The sequence below is a fragment of the Channa argus genome, chromosome 13 (genome assembly GCF_033026475.1).
Source record: "Channa argus isolate prfri chromosome 13, Channa argus male v1.0, whole genome shotgun sequence".
NCBI lineage: Eukaryota > Metazoa > Chordata > Actinopteri > Anabantiformes > Channidae > Channa > Channa argus.
Genome location: NC_090209.1, coordinates 6,732,271 through 6,755,146, shown reverse-complemented (window position 1 = coordinate 6,755,146; position 22,876 = coordinate 6,732,271). Strand labels below are relative to the sequence as shown.

The following is a 22,876-nucleotide window of genomic DNA, read 5'->3' as shown; positions in this document are numbered from 1 at the left end:
GTAGATGTCCACTGTTTGCAATCCTGTTTGTAAGTTGATTTGTTTTACTTAAAAGTGTTTAACACAAAGTGTGTTGAGTGTCAGGGTTTAATCGCTGACAGGAATAATGATACATTCAACAAAGCACAGCTAGGACAGTGGAAACAGGCCACTGATTCACAAAAGGTGATATCTGATTGTCTGTTAGTCAGCTGTAGTAGACAAAGTACAACACCATCAACGCAACATGATCACATAAATAACATCACAAAAAAATCATCCAGTGTAAGGATTCTTCTGTTAAAACATTGGCAAGAGGTTACCGCTCCCCCCAATAATGGTAATACTTTCAAAGAAATGCGGTAATAAAATTTGAGTTGAGACAGTCATGCAATGTGCAGTCTTGTTAAACTGTTGGCCTGCTACAGGACCTCCCTTCGGAAGTCGAAGAAATCCACGATTCGTGGACTTATGAAGGTTAGTGTTTAGTAGCCGGCCGGTAAGAGCTTAAATAAGCCAGTGGCGAGGCCACGGCATAAAAGGAATAGGGCCAGATGTCTGATGTAATGTGCTAAATTGTATTAGTATGCACAGATATGAATCGGGAGAACCAGTTCAGTTCTCGGCCCAGAATAGAAGTTTCTAAGTGCGGGCCGTAGGTGTTGGTCTGGGTCACGGGGATTGAGATCAAGGCGCAGTTAGCTTAAAGGTCTTGCAGAACAGAAATGATCCTAGGTAGAGCAAACATTCCCGAGAATGTCTTTGTGGCAGCTTTAAGGACTCACCACACTGAATACCACTCACATTTCACAAACTGTACACGTCATGTCAATACAAAGGAGGGTTGCAGCCAGAGAAGACCTGTGCTTGTACGTGTGACAGGACCTCCTGTTCTGCTCTTGTTAGCCTGTAGTCCTTTGCTTAGACATGAGAGGAACGGACAGGTAGCAGGTGGGACGGTAGAGCGCCAGTCAGTGTCTACATTCTGAAGCTCTGACGGTCAGAGGCAAAAAGACTGGGATGAAAGGGTTGGCCGAGAGGGTGTGGGGAGAATTGTTTTGTGCTCCGAAAGATTTAAAGGCACTGTCCTGTCACATAATGTCGACAAAAAACTCACAGGGATTGCCCATAGCATGCTGAAAGGACTGGCGACTGGCGGTGAGCTCAGGTGGAACAGTTGCTAACTCTCTCCCAGGAGGGGCTCCGGGGGGCGTGCTGCTGCTGACGGACGTCTTAGGGGCCAGACGGGCCAAACAATAGGGAGGAGGTAAGCCTGGGGGGCCGTAGGAGGAGGCATGGCTTCGCTCGCTCAGGGCACAGGAGCCTGGACCTGGCTGAGTGAACGGGGCGTGACTGTAGGTGAAAGCAGGGTGGCAGTTCTGTGAGAGAGAGTGGCTCCTGTGTGACTGACTGTGACCGAGACTTGATCGAGTGTGACTGTGACTGGAGACGGCGTGGCTGTGATGGCTCATTTGGCTGGCAGACCTGTCACCGCGCCTCCCTCCACGAATGCCGGGCTCTGATTCACTGCATGTTGACCTTTGACCCTTCTCCTGTGGGGAGGAGCGTCTACCTTTGCCTGCGCTGGGGTTGGATCCACTGCTTCGGCTTCCTGTTGAGAAAGGGAAAACAGTCATGTTGAGCTTGGCAGTCGGTACGGTAGTATGGTAAATAAATGCAGCAGCTCCAACTCATCAGCCACAGCTGATTTGCTACAAATTAACTAGGAGCCAAGAAGTCACACTTTAAACAAATATACTTCTACACAGGCACCATTTCAGGTTATTAGATGAGTGATCTTCTGTTGTAAACAGTAAGAAGTTTTAATATTATTAAATGCATTAGCGCACTTTGTTTAAGGTGTGACTAAATATTTCCTTATGCAATCTAGCGAGAGTCAAGGGCAAACATGATTATCTCAAAGGTTTTTTCCCCCAATTCCACCTGAAGCAGCTAATCCCATGAACTTCCTCTGATGTTCAGACAAACACTGAAACATTCACAGATTATAAAGGTGAACATGATACACCTGCATCAGAAACCTGCCACTTCGCAGCACTTTGTGGATAATAACGCCAGGTATTTTATTCACATTGTCAGCTTTCAAAGTAAGCCAGTGTAATGTCTCAGTGCTGGTGATGTCATACTGATAAAGGTGTACCACACTGCTGCAAAATCAAACATTCCACGCTGGCCACCCCCCTCTTCCGCAATGAGCCTGACAGTACTGGGTAAAGTGGTGCATGATCGCCCTCTATCAGTGGGTAATGATAGCACAAGCCTCGGAGTGATCGTCCTGCATCATGCACCTCCCAGCACAGTACGAATGCATGCCCAGAGGTGCAGAGAGGGAGAATGGACTGTCAGGAGAGTCAGACAAAAGGACGGACGAACGAAGACACATGGGATGGGCAAAGGAAAAAAAAAAGGCCTTACAGCTACGGTATGATAGGTATAGAATGTGGAGCAAAAGAGAAAGAGAGGAGGGGTAGAAAAAGGATGAATAGTGAGATAGAGAGCAGCAGGAGAGGGAGAGGGGGTTAGCAGGCTTACCGGTTCCCCCAGTGTCCTGGGACTACCTCCTCCTTCAGTCTACCGTTGCCCAGCAGAAACAGAGGGAACAATAGAATTACACACACCTCCCAACCCAGCCCTTGCCCACACTACCTAATGTAGTCATCTTTATCAGGGCCCATAACATGTGTTACTCCAGTGGCTGTTGGCTGCTCCTTTTCATGCGATGGAACTCAAAGAAAATTTCACTGTATGCAGAAACTGATCCTCAGAAAATGCTTAGATGCATGCACACAAGCAATCACCATTTTGGAACTGCCCAAAAAAACTTAACTATTAAGTTGATTGATGTTATCTTCTCTGTCCTTCCACAGATAAACCTACTATAGGAATGACAAGTGGCTAAAAGCAAAACATGATGATGTCTGGATGAATTATTCCAAACAATGAAAAATTAAAGACTGATTGATGGCGACATAAAACTTACCATTATGTGTCTGGACGGCCTTGTTTATGACATATGTACAGTTCAATTACAATATGACAGTGACACATGTGCCCTGTTTCTCTGCTCTCCCTCAATACAGATATTGAAACGCATGCAGCAGCAACACAAAGCACTATCACGTTTTGATTCAAAACGAAAACATAAAATCATTCCAGAAATGATGGAGAGGTGTCATTTCAAGCTGGCGATTTGTAATCATATGGTTGATCAGTTTTTTTTAGTGTGTGTACACACCCAGTACTGCAGAGCTGTCCGCTGTATGACTCAAGATGCTCATGATTGACCTTGACAATACAGGACGCATTTTAGAATACATACATTCAATACAATACAATCCACTGTCAACTCCTTGCCCAGTGAGCCAGAAAAGCTAACATTACCATGAGACAGAAACGTGTTCATAGTGACTTAGATTAAGGATAAAGCCTTACTGAGTCAAATTATCACATTAAGAAATTAAAGTCTGATGGAAAACTCAAAGCCTCGTCTTGCTGCTCATTCTCACTGCTCACCCTCACTGTGTTGGCTGCCTGCACTCCCGCTGTGGAAACTGTGGCATGGGTCTGAATATCCTGGTGGGAAGCTGGGGGGTGCAGAGGGAAAGGTAGGGTAGGGAAACGGCTGCCCACCCAGAGGCCATGGGTTGCTGGTTGGGGGGAGCGGTGCTAAAGTGTCCTGCTCAGAGCCTCCACCACTGGATCCCTCATTTAAATTGAGTGATGCCATGTCTTATTGGGCAGAAAACAGAGGGAAATATTTAGCACAATCTTTCTATTCATAAAACAACCATACACGTGTTGAATTATGGACACACTGAAAGAAGTGGGTTTACTTTGGCAGAGGTCCCCAAAGGTATAGTAGCACTGTTCGGAGAAAGTGATCTTGTTGACGGTGTGTCTCAGGTAGCCATGTTTCAGCAGACTGCTCGCATACTTCCTTGCATCTCGCCGGTCCTTGAATCCTTCTACTCTGGAGTAAAGCCAGTCCACCACGTCAGCACCTGACACAGCAACATACACACACACACACACACAGACATGATGGCTGCTGCTCTATGTGTTAACTACCAATACTGGTGATATGCACAACAACCACACTGACCACAGTAGCTATATAGACTTGCAGCACAATGCTGCAAGTCCTCTGAATAAAGTAAGTGGAAACTGTGTAGTATACGTTTCAGAGTAAAGACTTTACTTTTGTAGCAAAAATTAAAGAGTGATCCTTTCTATTTTTCTCTTGTGGGTGTTTACTCAAAAGACCCACTGTGGCATACAGTAAATGCTCATCCTCTACAAAAGTTCAGATACGTAGGAGAAGACAAGTTTTTCAAGTTTGTCTGTACTTTCATATTTTTACAGTAAATTGTTACCAGAAAAACCCTACAAGAAAAACGTTTAGATTATAGCTTCAAACGTTCCCACACAGTTCTGCTTCGCTCACCAATGACAGCGTTGGCAATTGTGATCTTCAACCACATCCTGTCTCGTATCTCTAGGCCAGAGTCAGGTAGCTGCATCACCTTGACAATGGTTGCCATGTCTGTTTTACTTGCAGAGAGAGGCAAGTCATCAAACTCTGGAAAAATAAAATAAAAATAGAGTTCATGAGAAACAAGACAAGCAGAACTTTCGAATTGTTGTAGGGTTGTTAGAAATATTACAATAGGGATGTTTCATGGAATTTGATAGAGTTGATAGTCTGTAGTTGTTACCGTAGTGTGGGTAAGGTCCTGTCAGCGCCGTCGTGTGTGAAATCCAAGCTGCAGGGTCAATGGGTCTGACTGGTTCAGCTGGACAAATGAACATTAAAGCAACTTTGAAATAGTTGCAACAAGCATAAGGTACACTGCTCCAAATGTAATAGGTTTAATCTGGTATTTGTAGCATTTGATATGTACCCACATTAATGCAATAAAGTATTATTGTTCATCTTACCACGGGGGATGGTAAAGTAGCTTCGTGGGGAAGGGTCCCAACATTTGGCAACAGTAAGACTAATGGGACTGGAGAAGAAGGAAATACATAGTCAATTAAATACGGACTGTTTACATGGTAAATGGTCTGCAGCTATATAGTGTTTTTCTACCTATTGGCACTCAAAGCGCTTTACACTGCTTCTCATTCACCCATTCACACTCACAAACTGATGGGGGAGCTGCTATACGTGTTCAAGGAAACGTCGACATGCGACCGGAGGAGCCGGGGATCGAACCAACAACCGTGGGATTAGTGGACGACCGCTATAAATTCCTGCGACACAGTCACCCCAGTATATGTGTATGTGTAGAAAGTTTAATCAAGCCAAACAATGCAACAGACTGGAGAGAGCACATTACTCTCTAACATACCTGACTAACTACTTTACTTTGTGCTACACAACTGTCAGATGTTTAAAATAGCTGACTGACACAGCCAGTTGTAGTTCTACTGGTTCATTCAACTGTTTAAAGATGTGGTGTGGTTTCCAGAGGAAATTACAGCAAATTACCACAAGTTACAAAATTACTACACAAGATGTATTTGCATATTCATACTTACATAAAGAGGGGAAGCATGCGCTATTTTTTACACTCTGTAATCGCTCTATAATCTGATGTAACCAAGCAAATAGCTGATCAGAAAGTCACTGAGCCTGTTTTACTCAAAGTCACAAAGAGAGATCTCAGAAGAAAAAACACATAATTTGTATTAACAGGCTTGTTAAATGTTTTGTAGTATAGAGAATGTGAAACCTCTTGAAGGTATATATATATACATAGGCCTGCTATTGTGGTTTCAAAGGGCTCCCTGCACGCCTTTTGTTTTGATTGGCTAAAAACCTTAAATATTTCAAAGGAAATGGGCCAAACATGGGGTAGTGCTCATCTACTGACCCACTAGGGCAGCAGCACTGATCTATCGTAGCAACACTTCTGAGAATCGTGACAGAAAGTCTAAACATAGACTTTTGAATTGATACAAATCCAATACTGCATGACATCGACTTCTCTATTCCTTACACACTCTCAGTGTGCTGTGTAGCACAGATGTATCACTAATGCTCCTATTAGAGCTGATCTCAGTAAATTCTGTGTTCTCACCCAGTTTTGGAAACAATCTCTCTTAGGATCCTGACAGCGTCATCATTGCTCATGTTCTCAAAGTTTACATCATTCACCTGGTTGGCAGACAACACAATATATGATTAAGTCATTACAACAAACAACATCACATTATTTGTACATTGTGTTTTCAAAACTGACAAATGATTTTAAAGCTATTCAGTGGACTTAAATGTGTTCATGCACTTCTACATACTATGCAGACTTTAATGGCTGCAGTGCTTTTAGGCCTTCAGATCTGCAAATCTGTAGCTGCTTTCCGTAGCACACACAGTCAGAAAGAAACTTACATTGTGACCGTTGGGGCAACTAACTGTACTGTTACATTGTTAAAGTGAGTGGAACATTGCACTTTGGAGCACAGAGATTAAAAGAGGTAATGCCAGGAAGGCAGCATTAACAACTTTTAGAGAGGCAGGAAACCAAAGTGAATACATTGCTGTGGTTATTAATACAAAATAAAAAACACAGACTCTAATATAGAAACGCTGGCGAATTATATATGTGATGTGTATTTTTACATTATAAAGCAGCAGAGGTGTCACTGATATTTACCATAAAATGTATCACGATCGAAAGAGGTTGAAATAAATTAGTTAAGACTTAGCATCAACTACCGTACCTGGAGGAGCATATCTCCAGGTTCTATTCTGCCATCAGCAGCTACAGCTCCTCCCTTCATTATAGAGCCAATGTAGATGCCGCCATCTCCCCGGTCATTACTCTGGCCAACAATACTAATACCCAAAAAGTTGTACTTTTCTGTCAGGGAGAAAACGTGAAAGGAGTATAACACCAAAATGATTATTTTCTCACATCTATACTAAAAGTAATGTGTCAGACTTTGATATAATCACATAATGAATGATATATTGATATATAAGATTTACCCATGTTGAGCGTGACTGTGATGATGTTAAGGCTCATAGTGGAGTCTGTGATACTGCTAAAAGACGAAGACTGAAAAGACAGGAAGATTTAACAATTAGTAAAGCAATGTATAGTCAAAGTGGCATAAAGTCTATATCGATTAGCTTTCTCATCTGTATCTCGCACTTAGAGTCAATATCAGTTACAGCAGAGACTCTGATGTGTCTCAGAAGTGCTCACCCGGTCTATCTTAGCCACTTTGTGTCTCCGTCTTCGCCGTTTGTGTCTGCGCATCAGTTGCGAAGAAGAGCTCTGCTCTGTGGAGCTGCTGAGCCTGAAAGACAGAGGAGAGAGAGACAGGATATTAGATCAACGACTTTCGGCTTGTCCCCCCAGGGGTCGCCACAGCGGAACATGTTCCGCACGTTGATTTGGCAGGTGTTTTTACGCCAGTTTTTATGCCCTTCCTGCTGCAACCCTCCCCTTTTTTGTCTGGGCTCATGACCGGCATCAATGTTGCCCTTGGTGGCTGGGCGGGGCCACACCTGGTAGGGTGGGATTCAAACCCGCTGCCCTCTGCATCCCAACCCAATGCACTACCACTTAGCCACCAGGCCCCCCAGAGACAGGATATTAGATTAAGAGAAAAAAATCTGAGTACATGCATTGTGTAAGAAATGCTTAATATATTTTCTATGAAATATTTGATTTATTTATATTATATTTTTTAAGTACATCTTCTGTGGGGAGTGTGCAGAAATGACATGATATGTGAAGCACAACTTTTTTAATGTAAATATCTGTGTAGATGTATATACAGTATAGTAGTATTTAATCCAATCCTGAGGTTTCCAGCTCTGTTTATATCCAGTGCATGTTGCATCTACAACATGTTTAGCATCTTTTTATTGTCATGAAAAAAGAAAAATTTACATATTCTGTTGTCCTAATCATGTTGGGTGTTTTTGTGTCTCGTGTTTTCTTAGAGACATATAAAAGCTACTGATTTAAGCATCTGGATGTAGCAGAAATATATTTTGACTTGAGGTAGTATGTTACCTGCTTGCATCTTCATCTTCATCACTGTCAACAAATGAGCTCGACTCCAGCTCGCTGCTCATTACTGAGGCGCTGTCATAGCCCATGGCTGAGTCCCTAGCAGTGCGCTCTGATTTGGAGTGACCATTGATACGAGGGACTGTAGAGAGAAAGAGCAGGGTAGCAGTGAGTCAGGCGGGAGGTCACGTTGCTCGTCGTGAGGTCAGATCAGAATGAGAGGGAGCAATCAGGAAGGGAAGAAGGTCAGAGTCAGTGAGAGTAGCACAACTGGAAAAAGATCATAGTTATCTGAGCAACAATGGTAAAAAACAACAGGCGCTTTCATCTCTCACACCTAAGAAAGATTTATACATTATTGAAAAAAGACGAAGGATTTCCATCTGATCTTAGATTTGATGTAATGTAACTTTAAAAAATTACAAATAATATCACAATGAATTCGGCTACTTGTGACTTTACTGTGCGCAGCTTGGCAAGAAAAAGAAAATTCCCAGGCGTGTGACTTCCCTGGCCATCTCTGTACATACACTGCCAGTGAGAGGGTGCTGTCTCAGGGTAACAGCGGATGGGTTGGAAAGGTCTCCTAAGGTGAAGAGGGTGTGGCGGCCAGCGTACCCGCCAAGAGAAAGCAAAACATTCCATCACTTTGGTAGTTCTCACTGCTTCCTCTGCCTGGAAGGTTTTTCTTATGAAAGCGGAGCAACTGCACATAATCAGCACACAAATCAGCAAAGGGACATGACATCCAGTGTGAGGATTCACTCAAACATATTTCCTCCCACGCTCAGATGACTGCCACACCAGAGAAAACAAAAAAACAACAAATGTGCAGGTTCACCAGGCCAGACTGAAATCTGTATCTTTGTCCGTCTGTGCTAGCCGCTCACTAAGAGCCGGCCCCACGGCCTCAACCACCAGCTGACTGTTGACAGGCTTCACAGCTTGTCTACAACAGAAGCAGTAACAAAAAATAGTGAATAAGCATAGTAAGTTAGGAAGTAAGATAGGAAAGAGGTGGGGGCTATGACTCAACAACATTTTCACTTTTTGAGTAGATGTGAAACTTTTAAACTGTAATTTGTATCACGGTATAAGCTATAACATCTTAAAGCATAAGGTTGCATGCAAACCACATTTCTATTAGCTATGAACCATAAATAAATAGCAAATGACAAATCAGATTAAAGCCATTGCTGTACATTACATAAACGCCATTGACTATAAAATCGCTGAGAACCATTTTCCCATAATCACTTTGGAATGAAAAAACAGTAGCTCCATTAAACCAACCAGAAAATGATCCAGAAAATTATCACCTGTATCATGCAACATAATTAAATATCAAAAACCAAATAATGTACCTAAGACAACAACAAATCCCTCTCACCTCAGTCGACAGTTTGCATTCACCCAATGCACAGAGAAACTGAAGTGAGAGTCAGGGGCAAGTTATCCCTCCTCCCTTCCCTCCCATGGCATCCAACTATAGAACAGCTACTGCAGTAATCTGTGTTGAACCAATCAGATGAACGAACTCACCAAAACAAACAGTAATATAGGATTTAAGATTATGTGCTGTCCTCTTCCATCTCAACCTCAGTGGAAAACACCATCAGGCTTTTTTTCAAATCTGAATTCATTTAGCAGCATCACATCACAACACTGACTTTGGGAGACTTTTAAGTACAGAGAACACTTTACGTTCACCAGCTATTTTTGTGCATTGTGCTAATACTTTAATATAGCATAAGTGCTCTGGCTTAGTAATGTCTTCTTTAACCTCAACTTTGAAATCCTGGCAGCGCTTACAAGCATACTACTTAATACAACAGCAATGCTTTTTTTTTCTTTTTCAGGCATTACATCGTCTCTCCCACCATGTTTTAACTGAACATTAGAGTTTTTTTTATTACAATAGGTTAAGATGGAGACCACCTGGTGGCATTGAAACAGATTGTATCCCACCACTCCGTGCTGCCCTCAAGGTCCTACACCTGTACACGCCTTCAAAAATTTTCAGCTGCTACATTTTTCATCCATTCAGTCTAAAATACTTCAGCAAAGACAAAAACACTGAAGGGATCTGTTTACCAGGACTCAGCATTTTAGCCAATCACTGTAAAAAAGCAATTGAGATGGGATCATAGGATCACTTGGAGCGTGTGTATAAGGTGACAGGGGAATTCCTGCTGCTGCTCGTGCTGCAGGCAGCGAGGTGAAGAGGCGGGGCTTTCTCCTTATTCTGTACATCTTTACATCCAGGCCACGTGAGTGTCACAAAGAGCCAAACTGAAAAACATTTCACTGGGTCTGGTTTGCTAGATTTATGAGCTACAAAAGCACTGGTGGACCATGAGGGACACACCCAATTGCCCCAGTGGTTTCACTTAATTAGCTAACAGACTAGCAGGCGAGGAGATGTAAGGCTAGGAAGCAAAGAAAGAGAGACTGTCACTGTGTTTGTGTGTGTGCGTGTTTGTCTGTGTTACAAATAAATGAGTACTTGAATGCAAGAAACTCGGTATATTGTGTCACCTGAATGACATCAGAAATTGTATTGAGGACAGTATACGCAAAAACGAATGGAGGACAGATGCAAAGTTCATTAGGCTCAAGGTATTTCCGTATTACCCACAAAACAGCAGATGTGCACTTGGCAGTTAGCAGCAGTAGATCCTATGCAGTAAACCCCAACAATATATTGTGTCAAGAGCCCCATCATATGATCCAGAGGAGCGTAACAATAGCAAAAATCAATGGATGTGATGATGAATTTATTAGGATACAGTTAATCTGTTTCCAGTATGTGAGACATTTACAGCATCTTCCTGATGCTGTGCCCTGTGCTGCTAATTGCACCACATAAATTAATGAGTATTTGGTTAATGAGCCTTGAGCGCAGGATGCAAAGAGCCAGGCTTGCTGTGAAGAGAGGACAAGGGGAGGAGAGACAGAAACAGACAGACAGACAACTGGCTCTGCTGTGAGGGAAACCAACAACAGACTGTGAACATCAGAAGCTGCTTGTTTATGCCATAAAAAAATGACTAATTTTGCCAAAATAGGCAGATAGCAAACACGAGAATAGAATGAAGCGGATCTCTCAAAATATTGCAGGTATGATTATGCTGATAACAAACACACCTCTTCCTGCAGCACCAGTATACCCTGTTTTCTGTTGTTGGCAGTGTTGCTTGGCAAGCTCTCACAGTAAAAACATCAAGTCGGTAAAGAAGAGCAGTCCGTGCGAGGGAGCAGCAAGAACAACATTCCCCTTCAACCAAAATGATTTCAATAGGAATTTGCTAATTTGCCAGAAATTCGATTTTAATTTGTTTTAAATCGATATCCTAGCAATAACCTTACCAGTTAAGCTGCAGACGATTGCTTTTATAAATCAACAAAAACTGAAACTTACAACTTCCAAATTTATGATATTTTACAAAGCATTAGTGAATACTGACAGGGTACATTTATAACACAAGATTCAAGTGTAAAACAGCCCCTGACCACAACCCTGAGCCAATAACAGGAAACACAAGAGGGGCAATTATTGGGCAAGACAGTGAATACCAGAAACTATGACACAGTGAACTAACTCACTCTTTGTTTCCATCACTCTTCTGAGAATTTGGGTATACGTGTGTTTCTTGGTCTAGTTAAAGTTGGGGACGTACCATGTGATCCCTTTTGTTCATACATGTCTACTGTCTGTCCACTTTTTTCAGCGGACTGATGAGGAAGAGGAACTGAAACCTAATAACTTTGAAATGACAAGATAATTGCATTTTTTAGGATCCATCTGTTCCTCAGTGATAACACTCACGCTCAGTTTCTCGAGCTCTCCTTCGTGCACGCTCCCTCTCTCGCTCTCTGCGGTGGCTGAGGAGAGACTCTGTGCCAGTCTCGGTGTCCAGGCCGTCTCGACTGCTCACCGCATTGGCACTGCAACACACACACACACACACACACACACACACACACACACACACACACACACACACACACACACACGTTGGGAAACTTCAGATTGATGCACAAAACATACACTGTCTCATAGAAAGTCTTTCCAATGAATTCTCTAGGCAGCCTGTGACCAACACTCCTGAACATAATCCCCAGATACAATATACCTCTGTCTGTTATAATATCTATTTGCCTGCCATTCAGCCTTAGGGGAATATGCAACTCATGTCATGACTGTTTCAAATTCATTCCCCCTGGCCAAAATAGCAGTTTCATTGTTGTGCAGTATGTGATGTGTTTTTCACTAAGTGTCATTAATGACCAGATATCCTGAGAGGGGGCCATTTTGGACAATACTGGCATTAATGAGACCTATTGAAAGCCCAGATGGTGCCTGGAGCATGATTGGGAGAGAGGCAGACAGGAGAGAATGACAGATCGCATCAAAAAAAACAAGGAGTGGCAGATCAGGTGTGGGCTGAGCAATAAGCTCATGTACTTGGGGTCTGGGAGTAGGTGAGGGGTTCTTGAGGGGCTGAAAGGCAGATTGTTATTCTGTCAGAGGGTTGGAGATGCTGTGGCCTCAGGCACCATGGTTAAGGGACTCACACAGCCACCGGGCATCTGGGAAACCTAAAACTGGTGAGAACTCTACTCAACCCTTGTCAATATGTCACACACACTTAGGCATGTGTGTAACATGCACCTTTACACCTGCATAAATAATAGCAGTTGCATTCATGCATTGAAGACGCTCATGCCGAAATGGTAGTGCTCATATACAATGTACAAACAACAAAAAAGGCATGAAACCCAAACATTATTCTGCTGTTCATTCTGCTTATAAATAATGTCCTCAAACACCTCAGTGGTAATGAGAGGATGATCAATGCAAATTAAAAACACAAGAGCAGACAGGATGCTGCGTCTGCTGTGTTCACTCGGCAGGATAAAGTGCTCAATGAGGCATGCTTACATGCTTCTGCTACAGAGTGCTAATGGGTGCACCTGGGCCGGGTTTTCAACCAGCACAGGTCACTGCATGTATGCAAATGTCTTTAACAATGCATAGTTTGTATGCATCTCTACTGGTATTGACCGGAAAAGCAGTGTGATGATTGATGTACTGGTCACTGCCTGTGCCTGGGTATCCAAGGCGTTAGACTGCAGCTTTGAACAAATGCCATGCCCCCCACCTCCTCGTCTGTCCTGCCAATCGCCCCCCCCTTTTCACTTTGTAGAAATAGAGATGGGTGCTTTTTATGTCTGTTAATCCGGATTACCAGGCAGAAGCACATCAGTTGTGTCCATTCTTAGCCCAAAACACCTACTCTGTGTGCACATCAAACAGAGGCATTCACGCTGACAAACACACAAAATGCATGAATAAAGCACAAAGAGAAATGAAGTGTTAATAATATTCCCGCTGTTTACAGAGAACCGTAAATGGTGGAAGACTGGATTGATTTCAGAAAAAGATGAGCTTCACTATATGGAACTGACCGTGCTGTTTCTTTGGGAGAAAGCCCTGCTTGACTCAAAGAAGGAACAAGACCCAACTAAGCAGGGGGAGGGGGAGGGAGAGTGTTATGAGGGTAGGGGGCATGTAATAATGCGGTTTGGTCCACAAGGTGGCGGCACTCCCAGGGAAAGCTGGCTGGGGACAATGAAACCATCAGGATAGCTGACAGCCAAACAGCAGGGAACAGCCCATAGAGGGCAAAAGCGAGCTGAGATGTCAAACGCTGGATAAAGACACTGAGCCTTGACAGATAGCTTGCTCTCAATATAGAGCCTCAGCCATATTACTGTTGCACTGTAATGGCAACAACCCTTGCCCCCGTAGACCCCAGTCCTTCCCTGACTATATTTAACTTCTCCTCAGCAAAGTGCAGGGATATATTCTCTAATGTGCTAGTTTCAAATGTGGGCTCAGGATACTGTAATTAAGCTGTGGAGAAAATCTCCATTTCTAAGCTTTTAGGCACCTATGTTTTTTTTTGCCAACACATGCCTTTATTAAAGGAGTATGGATGAATGCTCTCAGTGACTGAATACAATGGGCCTCACTGAGTGCCAGTATTTGCCCAAAGATGTTTATGCCGTGAAGGCTATTTCAAGAAGCAGCAGCGCTGGCGGCATACGCATCATGTTTACATCGATGAGCCGACTAACAACTTACTTCATGGGCGAGTGGGCGGGAGGGGACGTACACAGAAGTGAGAAATATACACCCATCCATGTTCCTACACTCAAGCTTCAGCGTGCCATATTCATGCACAGGAATATAACACCACCTACACCTTCTTTACAGGCATAGATGATGATCTACCAACCATTCTGATAAGCACATATGGCACGCTTGAATAAAAAGGTTACCCAGTGCACTGGACTGCGTTTGATTACATCAGCCGACACTCATGCATGTATGTGTGTGTGTGTGTGTGTCTGCGTGTGTGTTTGCTAGCATACATACATACATATGTGGATATAATCAGTCAACTTACTGGAAAGAGGGGGGTCGTGAGTCTCCAATGCCCCCTGTTCTCTCAAGAGGAGGGGGCAGCTCTGGATGGCTCTCTGTGCACTGAGATCCACCATCAGAGTGGGCACTCTCTGCCAGGACCAACTAAAATAGACAATTTGAGAAAAGGGAAATATTACCAAGCACGTATTCAGCTTTGAGAGAAAGCCAAACAATGATAAATATTTAGTTGAATGATATGATATAGCCCCTAGTGTGTAGAGAGAGGATCAAAAACAACCTCGGCAGACTATGCAGAGGTAAACACACGGTGATGTTGGCATCACACAGCGGGACACATATTGTGTACAAGTACTCATGAGGAATGACTATGAAATGAGATGCTCCAAAGAGGCCTTGGAAATGACTGTTGGCTCTGCATAAACAACAAAAGACACAGCGAGCGACAGAAACTTAAAAGATCACACTGCTGTTACTTAGCTGAGCGTCAGTATGAAGGATGATGTACACTGACCCACACATAAGCCTTTTCTCCTTTCATCTGAGCCAGAATAATGCAAGTTAAAGCAGGCAGCCACGAAACATCTAATAAATGGATGGGCTATGATTATTCTAATGCATGGTTTGAGATGCACAGGTGCCATTGCAGTGTCACTAGATCCTTAAAAGAACCTAGTGGAACCAGTATGGTGCATTTGTTTATTTATTTTCGCTTCTTTTCAAAGACTCAAAGTATTTTTGCACTTCCTACGACCTTATGTGTCCAATGTACGTGGATGCTTTTCGGTCTGACACATGCTAGGAATGAGGAGTTTTCCCCTGTGGCCATTGGTTCTTCAGATTTATGGAAAAGGTGCTTTATATGATGGTTTCTTTCTGCGCTTGACAGTATTATTATAAGGAAAAATTAGTTTTACACTCTTATATCAACTTTGCACATACTTTTCATCACATGATACTTCTTGCAGAACTGATGCCAGCACACTCTTTTCCTCTAATTGAAATTCCTACAACACAATCTGTGGAGCTCGTTTGATTATTTTATGTAAGTAACATATGTCTGCTGTGACTTAATGATTTTACCTGACAGTGGAAATACTTAATTAAAAGGAAAAGATCCAACTACAGTCTTGTAGTCAGTAGTGTGGGATGTGGATCACTATGGCTGAGTGGATGGTCGTCTCCCTGTGTACTTTATTCAGTGTACATGTGAAAGGCATAAGTTAAATCAGTTACACAAACAAATATGTCTTCCGTTTATCTAGCCCAGGCTTAAATAAACATTAACTTAACAAGCACAGTAAGTCCGTGGCCTGATTTTTATGACTATGTCAGCTAACAGAATAGCAAGGTACATTAAATTTTGGCCACAAGATAGATATTATAGATAGCTAATATAAAGCTTATTAAACAATGTTACATGCTGGACACTTTATGCACAAACTTTGATTTTAATTTCATTTATTTGTTCCGCTAATGACAATATAAATCCTAACAAAACCCATTTGAGGTACTTGTACATATCCCACGACTGAACAGAAGCAGGAAGGAGAAAACATCTTACATTACCTGCCCCATGAATTCCGCAGTTAAACAGGACATAGAAATCTGCTTTAAAGATTCTTATTACGGAAATAAAAATAACCAGCTTCTGTACAGGATCTGACAACAGTCTATTTCTTGTCATATGCATAACTAAGAATGTCTAAACCTCAATCAGATATCAGATATAAGTTTCAGTAATCCAGATTTTTTGAACAATGTGTTGTTATGTCCTTTATTTCCACATTATGTAAAATTCGTACTCATCCTATCTTATCTTATCTGCATTAACAACAATGGTTTAAAATAACAATAAAATGCATGCAGTCGCCTATACTTTATGTCAGTTTAATCAATTTATATGTATTACCATCGTTGTGAATTACTAACAGTGACAGAGTGATAGCAGGAAAAAACAATCTCTTTGTGTAAATATAGGGGAACCACTGGAGAAATTCATAAAGCAATGCTGCTAAATTTAATGTGAATAAAGATGCATACATGTGGGTTACCTTCCGACTGGGATACTAAGACCACATGTAAATACAAATGCTGCCTTCAAGCCCTGCTGTCAGGCAGAACTGACACTGCTTATGTGTTATGGAGAAAAACAGTCCCTCTTAGCCCCCATCCTGTGGGTGATTTTGACCTGTGACCTTCCAGTGATGGGAGCCATGCGCAATAATGAATTATCCTGATGAAATCAATAAACTATAAAATAATATACTGTGTAATAAAGAAAACGAACAAAGGGCCACTAAGTCGATTAAATGAAGCAGTGTTTCAAATGAATTCATTCATCCTTGCTCTTAGTCTTCAAGCCATATTTAGTACAAAGCCAGTGCTTCAGTCTGTGACTTCTGTCCTATATGACAGAGCAATGATTAAGATGTAAATCCTCCTCTAACATGACAGACTGATTCAATTTAACGCACTTATTGTCCCCGTAGGGAAACGTGTCGTCACGGCGCTATTTATCTCCCACAATTACACACAACACCATAAACCTCCAGAAGTCAATAAAGTAACCTACCATCCAATACAGGTCATGCACAGGTTACACTAGAATGATTTCTTGCTTTAGGATCAAACTAAACCACCTCCGATTGCATTCTGTGAAAGTGGCTCAGTTTGATTTCAAAATGAAATCACCCACATCTATACAATACAGTGAGCTCAAGGTGGAGTGTATAAAAACTCTGTGGAGGCGTTACATTGCTACATTTACATGATCCATGACGGTTCCACATATCTTTGGTTACAGTAGAGCTGAGGCTGCACAACCAGGCAAGCAGCCAGGAGAAAGGGACACCGTTGTGCACCATCCATCTCACTTACCCAAGACACTACTCTCCCGTTGAAGCAGGGCAGCTTGGCGTTGTCATCGGAAATCTCTTCTTTGACAACCCTGGGGAAAAGGCAGACAGATAAAGTCAGGCTAGTTGGCCCTGGAGAAGGACAGAGTCAGCTCAACAACACAAAACGGTGCAGCTTGCAGACACTTTCCTTCCCTGCCTTGTTGACACATACTAAGAAAGATTCGCACTTTGCAAGTCACATTTTCCACATGGCTTTTAACCAGCTTTGCACCCGTGCTAAGAGTTGTGTAAGCTCAGTGAGCAGCAGCAATTTCACTCTCAGTGTCTTTATCAGCGTGTGTAACTGCCCACTCAGTTACACCAAACACAACGGTGAGATGACGGCCACTCACCCGGGCAATGCAGGGGAATTTAACAGTAATGAATAGAGTATACAGTAAATCTGTGCAGGTGTTAATGTTTGATGGTCGTCCAATGAAGACAGAGAGACCCTCATAGTTGTGACAACAGGCACAGGAGTGTATATTAATAAAGTCATCTTCGAGCCTGCCACAGTGTGTTCATGTTTGGCTGTAAATCCCCTACAAAAATACCTCCCAGTTACCCTTTGACCTGCTGGGACACCATTCAACGGCAAGCAGTCCCCACCCTTGCTAGGCTCGTGTCATGTAGATCAAGCATGGAAAGCTGGCTAACACTTTTCACTAGAACACCCCTTCTGATATATAACCTATAACCTTCTATTACAACTCTTCGGATGTATGTTGTTTGTTTTTATGCAGAGGATTTTCTAAGTATTTGGTGAGACTCACACTAACTTGTTGGCTTTGAGTGCAGCACAAGCAAGAGAGGTGTATGTTTTGTGAGCACAAAAAATGCTAAAGAAGATTTTATGCAGCGGTGTCTGTAACAGCTTTCTTTCCACTTCATGTTTGCCAAAACGTCCCTGTTACTAAAATGATTAGCAAAGCTAGCTGTGTTTTTGCGAGTGCTGCCAAAGTAGGAGCTGTATTCCTGGGAGTGGTGGACGTAGATAACGTAGCCTTGCGGCTGGAGCTGGCGGCCACAGAGTCAGCTGCTGTGGCCTGCTGCACCTTGGGGAGGAAAAGGGAAGAAGGCGAGGGCTGAGTCTGCCGGCTGCTTGTTAGGTAGGAAGTGTTTGCATCCTCTCTCTCAAGCTGCATGACCAGATGTAAGATGACTTACGAGGATGTGGGAGTGGCCCGAGCAAATGCAATATCAGCAATGCTGATGTTGGACAGAAATAATGTTGGCTGGTCCACTCACACAGTTCACCGCTGCAGCAGTTACTGGAAGAACTGGCAGGAAAAATAAACATATCACTGTCCATTTTAAGAACCGAAAACAACGGAAGGCAACAATTCCAATCATTTCAGATGAGATCTTTACCATTTGATAAAATATCTATGGGCTGCATTCCTTTCAATTCCCATCTGATATTAGGCTCACTAGTGTTAGGTCCACCCCTGAACTGTTAGTAGGCAGGGACACACATGTTAAGAGTAGCATATGTGTAGTGTGGCCTGCTGTCACAGATCTGACTTCTTAGAGAAGAGCAACTATTCAATTGTCCCTCCAGGATTCGCCACAGTGGAACGTGTTCCACACGTCGATTTGCAATGAGTTTCTACACTGAATGTCCTTCCTGCCGCAACTCTCCCATTTCATCTGGGTTCAAGACAGGCACCAAGGTGGCCCGTGGTTGCTGGGTGGGGCTGTCACCTAGTGGGGTGGGAATCGACCCTTCTGTATCCCAGCCCAATGCTCTACCACCACCAAGCCACCAAGCCCCTCAAACATACCAGTCATCTTGCATATTTTAAGATGAGAGGGAACCTGCCGTGAGCCACATACAGCATACGTACAGAATCTGGTATCATATCCTGTGAGACCTGTTAAGTCCTTTTTAAGTCTTCTATAAGAAGATTTACCCTGGTGATCACTGAATATTCCACTACTGAGGACATTTGTCTAGCTGGGGAAGATTATACATGTTTGTTTATACCACAAGAAACAGGGTAGGGCTTGGTGGTTATAGGTTAAACTAGGAACCATGGTCTGGAGAAGCCGGCCAACACTTGCCAGCATTCCAAGGTCTTTGGTGGGCTGATCCTAAAGATACTCTAAACAGGGAAGCAAAATATTTGCAGTTAAATAATATTGTGAAAAAACAGACTTCAATCGGAGACCGAATCCATTAGAGTCCATAAGTGGCTTGATTTCAAATTTAAACATGTAGAAAACACGAGGCTTGGAGGTTTTAGTTTAACGGTGAACACTCACTATCGTAATAGGAGTATTGTTAATGCTAGGACACCCACTTGCAGTATAACCTTCAAATCTGTCACAGTCCTCAAGCAGCAGAAACAAGCCTGGTGAGGCAGGAGTGTATTTTTGCAAAAAACTGCAGATTTTTGTCCTCTAACTACAGGGGCTTAGCATCACTTTCTCAGCAGAAGAAAGATCCCCCCCCCCCCCCCCCCCAGCCCCCTATTTTTTTGAGGCACAAACAAGACTGCTTCTTTCACAGACCTTCAGCTTGGCTGCTTCCCTCAGCTCCACAGTGCCTCTGTGACTTGCATTATAGTGAGGTCTCAAACCCACACACCACCAGTGGCAAAGACAAAACGCCGTATCATCACCTTGAAGTTTCCGAAAAGCCAAGTGGGCTGCGTCAAAACAACCCAGTCTCAATTAGCTTCCTGTCCTATGAATATTGATGAATGAATGAATTTTACTGTGAAAAAAACAAAAACAAAAACAACAACTGAGGTGTGAAATGTGCACAAAGAAACATCCTTGGTGTTATTTGCTTGGCTCTTGTTTGGGTGACAGTAAAGAGAAAATGCCACAACCAGTCTCATTTTTGTTTACTTATGGTTCATGATGAGCAGGATGAGACATTTGGGCTTAAACCGTTTAAGAAATTTGTTTGGCCTGTTCTTAAAGAGCTGATATACAGAGCACAAATGTATTTCAGCAATGCCATAAGAAAATGACTGGTTTTTCCTTCATAGCAGGGGGTCTACTACAGAGGACCTTGTGCTGACTACTCATTTACATTTCAAACACTGTCTATAACTGCAAGGGATTTGATGTTTTCCCTCCCCGCTCAGCAGTCTTATTCCTCCCTAGCTGATTCTCCAGCAGCCATAGTGTCTGTGTGTATGCAGCACAGCCAGCATTACTACCACAAAGCGCTGCCATCCTCTGTGGCTTTGACTGGCTTTGCTTCCATACCGTGCCAGTACCATACGGCACTCAACAGAGTCTGAATATTCAACCTTAACTCAAAGGCGAGAATGCTCATGGAGATGCCTTTCTAAACTGTGTAAGAGGCGTAGGTGAAAGCAGTCACTTCACAATGTCCACTTTTGAATTTAATTTGCTTTGTTGCACATGCAGGAGCAGGTCAGCCGACTACAGGTACAGCAGTGTTTTAAGCAACATGGAGCCACGTCTCCATGTGGTGAGAGCAAACACCACTTTGTTTGTTTCCATAATCTGCTTGTCAATCACCTGAGGCCCAGCGAACAGCCAAGCCCGCAGTACGAGAGAGGCAGGAAGTTGGGGCTGGGGGACGAAGTGGTTGCACGAAGCCTCGCCTGCAGCCAGGAAGAGTCAGTTTCCCTCACAAGGTCAGGCTGCAGTGGAAATGTATGCTTGCTACTATAGAAACGTTCTGCTTCTGCATTTCCTCCAACCGCATTTGTTACATAACCTACACAACATTATGAGTGGTGAGCCCATGTATGACTGTTTAGACTCGAGTGAGGCACAGGCAGTGACGCAAATATGTCATCCTCATCAGAGGCCTGATGTAAGCAAATGTGGCCGACTAAGAGAGCCGAAGAGCTTTCTAGACCTTCTGAAACTGAAAAAAGGAAGAAATGATTCCATTAAATGATTATACTGCAATATCCAAATTTAGGGGAATTGTACGGGAAGTACCTGACTTTGAGGAATAAAATTCCAACAATGTAAATTTATAAATTGAAGTAAAATAATTCTACCAAATTACTTCATGTTATAACAAGTCAAATAACTGCCCATTCAGAATTTTAACACTGTATTTAAACCACAAATCATATGAAAACCTTGAAAAACAAGATGACTTAATGCTGTTTGACAGACCTCCTAGTGTAAATGCAAACATTGATTATTTGATTACACGACTAATAGTCACAATAACTGTCTTATAGCTGCTGCCGATTCACCTGGAGACATGCAGTCCATTTTGAGTGTGTGTGTGTGTGTGTGTGTGTGTGTGTGTGTGTGTGTGTGTGTGTGTGTGTGTAAAGAAGAACAGCCTCCTAGGCTGTAACATGGGTATGAAAGTAAAATCAAAAATTTTGGAAATGGCCCATTTGAAGATGTGATAACCAGGCACATGGGAAACCAAACCAAAACAATATGAAACCTGAGAACCTGAACATGTGGGTGCTTATTGATCACTGCTTTGACATGTATATATACTGACATTAATGTGGATTAATGCACTGACAGTAATATGAGGGGCAGGGGTCTGGCCCTGTGTAAAAAAAAACAAAAAAAAACATGTGGGGCTGCGTCATTAGGGCTCTGGACAGATCTGGTATCACTTCAAACACCACTGCGCACAGGGGAGCCTGTCATAATGAGCAGGTGCCAGGAGCAGGGAAACCGACATGACACTGTAGTTTGCGCACACACACACACACACACACACGTAACAGTGTTGCAGCTGGCATCGTTTGCTACGGCCTGTAATAAGCTGTTTACATACACCACAACAGCATAAATAGAAAGTGAGCCAGACGCAGGGGCTAATAATAATAATAATCATCACCGGCGGCGGCCACTTACCCAAAATCCTGGTCCATCGATTTGAAGAAGAATTTGTAGCTATTGACCGGTCGATTGTTGAGGACATTTTTAAAATCCGCTAAGGTGACTTTCTCTGGAGAAACGGACAGTTTAACCAGATACGGTGTCTCCTCCTCGTCTATGTGATATATTATTTTAGTCTCCGCCATGAGAGTGAGGGGAGGACAATCATTGACACAGGAAAGGAACAAGGATTGGCAGCGCAATAACCAGGCCTGCTATGTTACCAGATACCCGTGGAATAACATAACAGCATTCCTAATACACACACCCGTATAACCCACGGTGGAAAACAAAGCTCCGTGTCTTTGACAAACGCAGCGAAAATCCAGACATAGTCGTGTTGTGAGTGTCTCTATTCCTGCTCCAATGTGAGTCGGTACGGTGGCTCTCTCGGCACTAAAACAGGAAGGGACAGTCCACATCCTTGCGATATGGAGTTGGGAATATATTGCTATTTTTCACAACCTTATAGGTTAGAGAGTGCTGTCATCTAGTGGTGTGTCCGGGCTGTGCGCAGGGGCCTGGAAGCCTGTTACACAAGACACTGGCAAAGTGGCGTGGCTAAGTGGGAATATTCTGTAGTAAATTGTATAGTAATAATAACAATAGCAAAAACAATAATAATATATTATTTATAATAT

At 42.9% G+C, this 22,876-nt stretch overlaps 1 protein-coding gene across 1 annotated transcript; it reads right to left on the bottom strand.

The window, feature by feature from the left end:
* Positions 1-73: 73 nt before the first annotated feature.
* LOC137139203 (segment polarity protein dishevelled homolog DVL-1-like) lies at positions 74-22,651 on the bottom strand. The gene is made up of 15 exons (XM_067526138.1): positions 22,212-22,651; positions 17,365-17,434; positions 14,507-14,628; positions 11,860-11,978; positions 8,034-8,172; positions 7,215-7,308; positions 6,995-7,064; positions 6,727-6,866; positions 6,084-6,160; positions 4,939-5,006; positions 4,716-4,793; positions 4,445-4,579; positions 3,834-4,001; positions 3,514-3,729; positions 74-1,591 (listed from the first exon to the last, which is right to left on the bottom strand). The coding sequence occupies exons 1-15, from the start codon at positions 22,379-22,381 to the stop codon at positions 1,071-1,073; spliced, it is 2,187 nt and encodes a 728-aa protein (XP_067382239.1). The 5' UTR covers positions 22,382-22,651; the 3' UTR covers positions 74-1,070.
* Positions 22,652-22,876: the final 225 nt, after the last annotated feature.

What these genes read in the sequence shown, in the direction of transcription:
- LOC137139203 (XM_067526138.1), bottom strand. Translation starts at nt 22,381, where the DNA reads ATGGCGGAGACTAAAATAATATATCACATAGACGAGGAGGAGACACCG. An exon ending in ACGGGAGAGTAGTGTCTTGG is followed by an intron (nt 14,629 to 17,364) that starts GTAAGTGAGATG and finishes TGTCTATTTTAG; the next exon opens with TTGGTCCTGGCAGAGAGTGC. An exon ending in CTTTGGGGACCTCTGCCAAA is followed by an intron (nt 3,730 to 3,833) that starts GTAAACCCACTT and finishes CTGCCCAATAAG; the next exon opens with ACATGGCATCACTCAATTTA.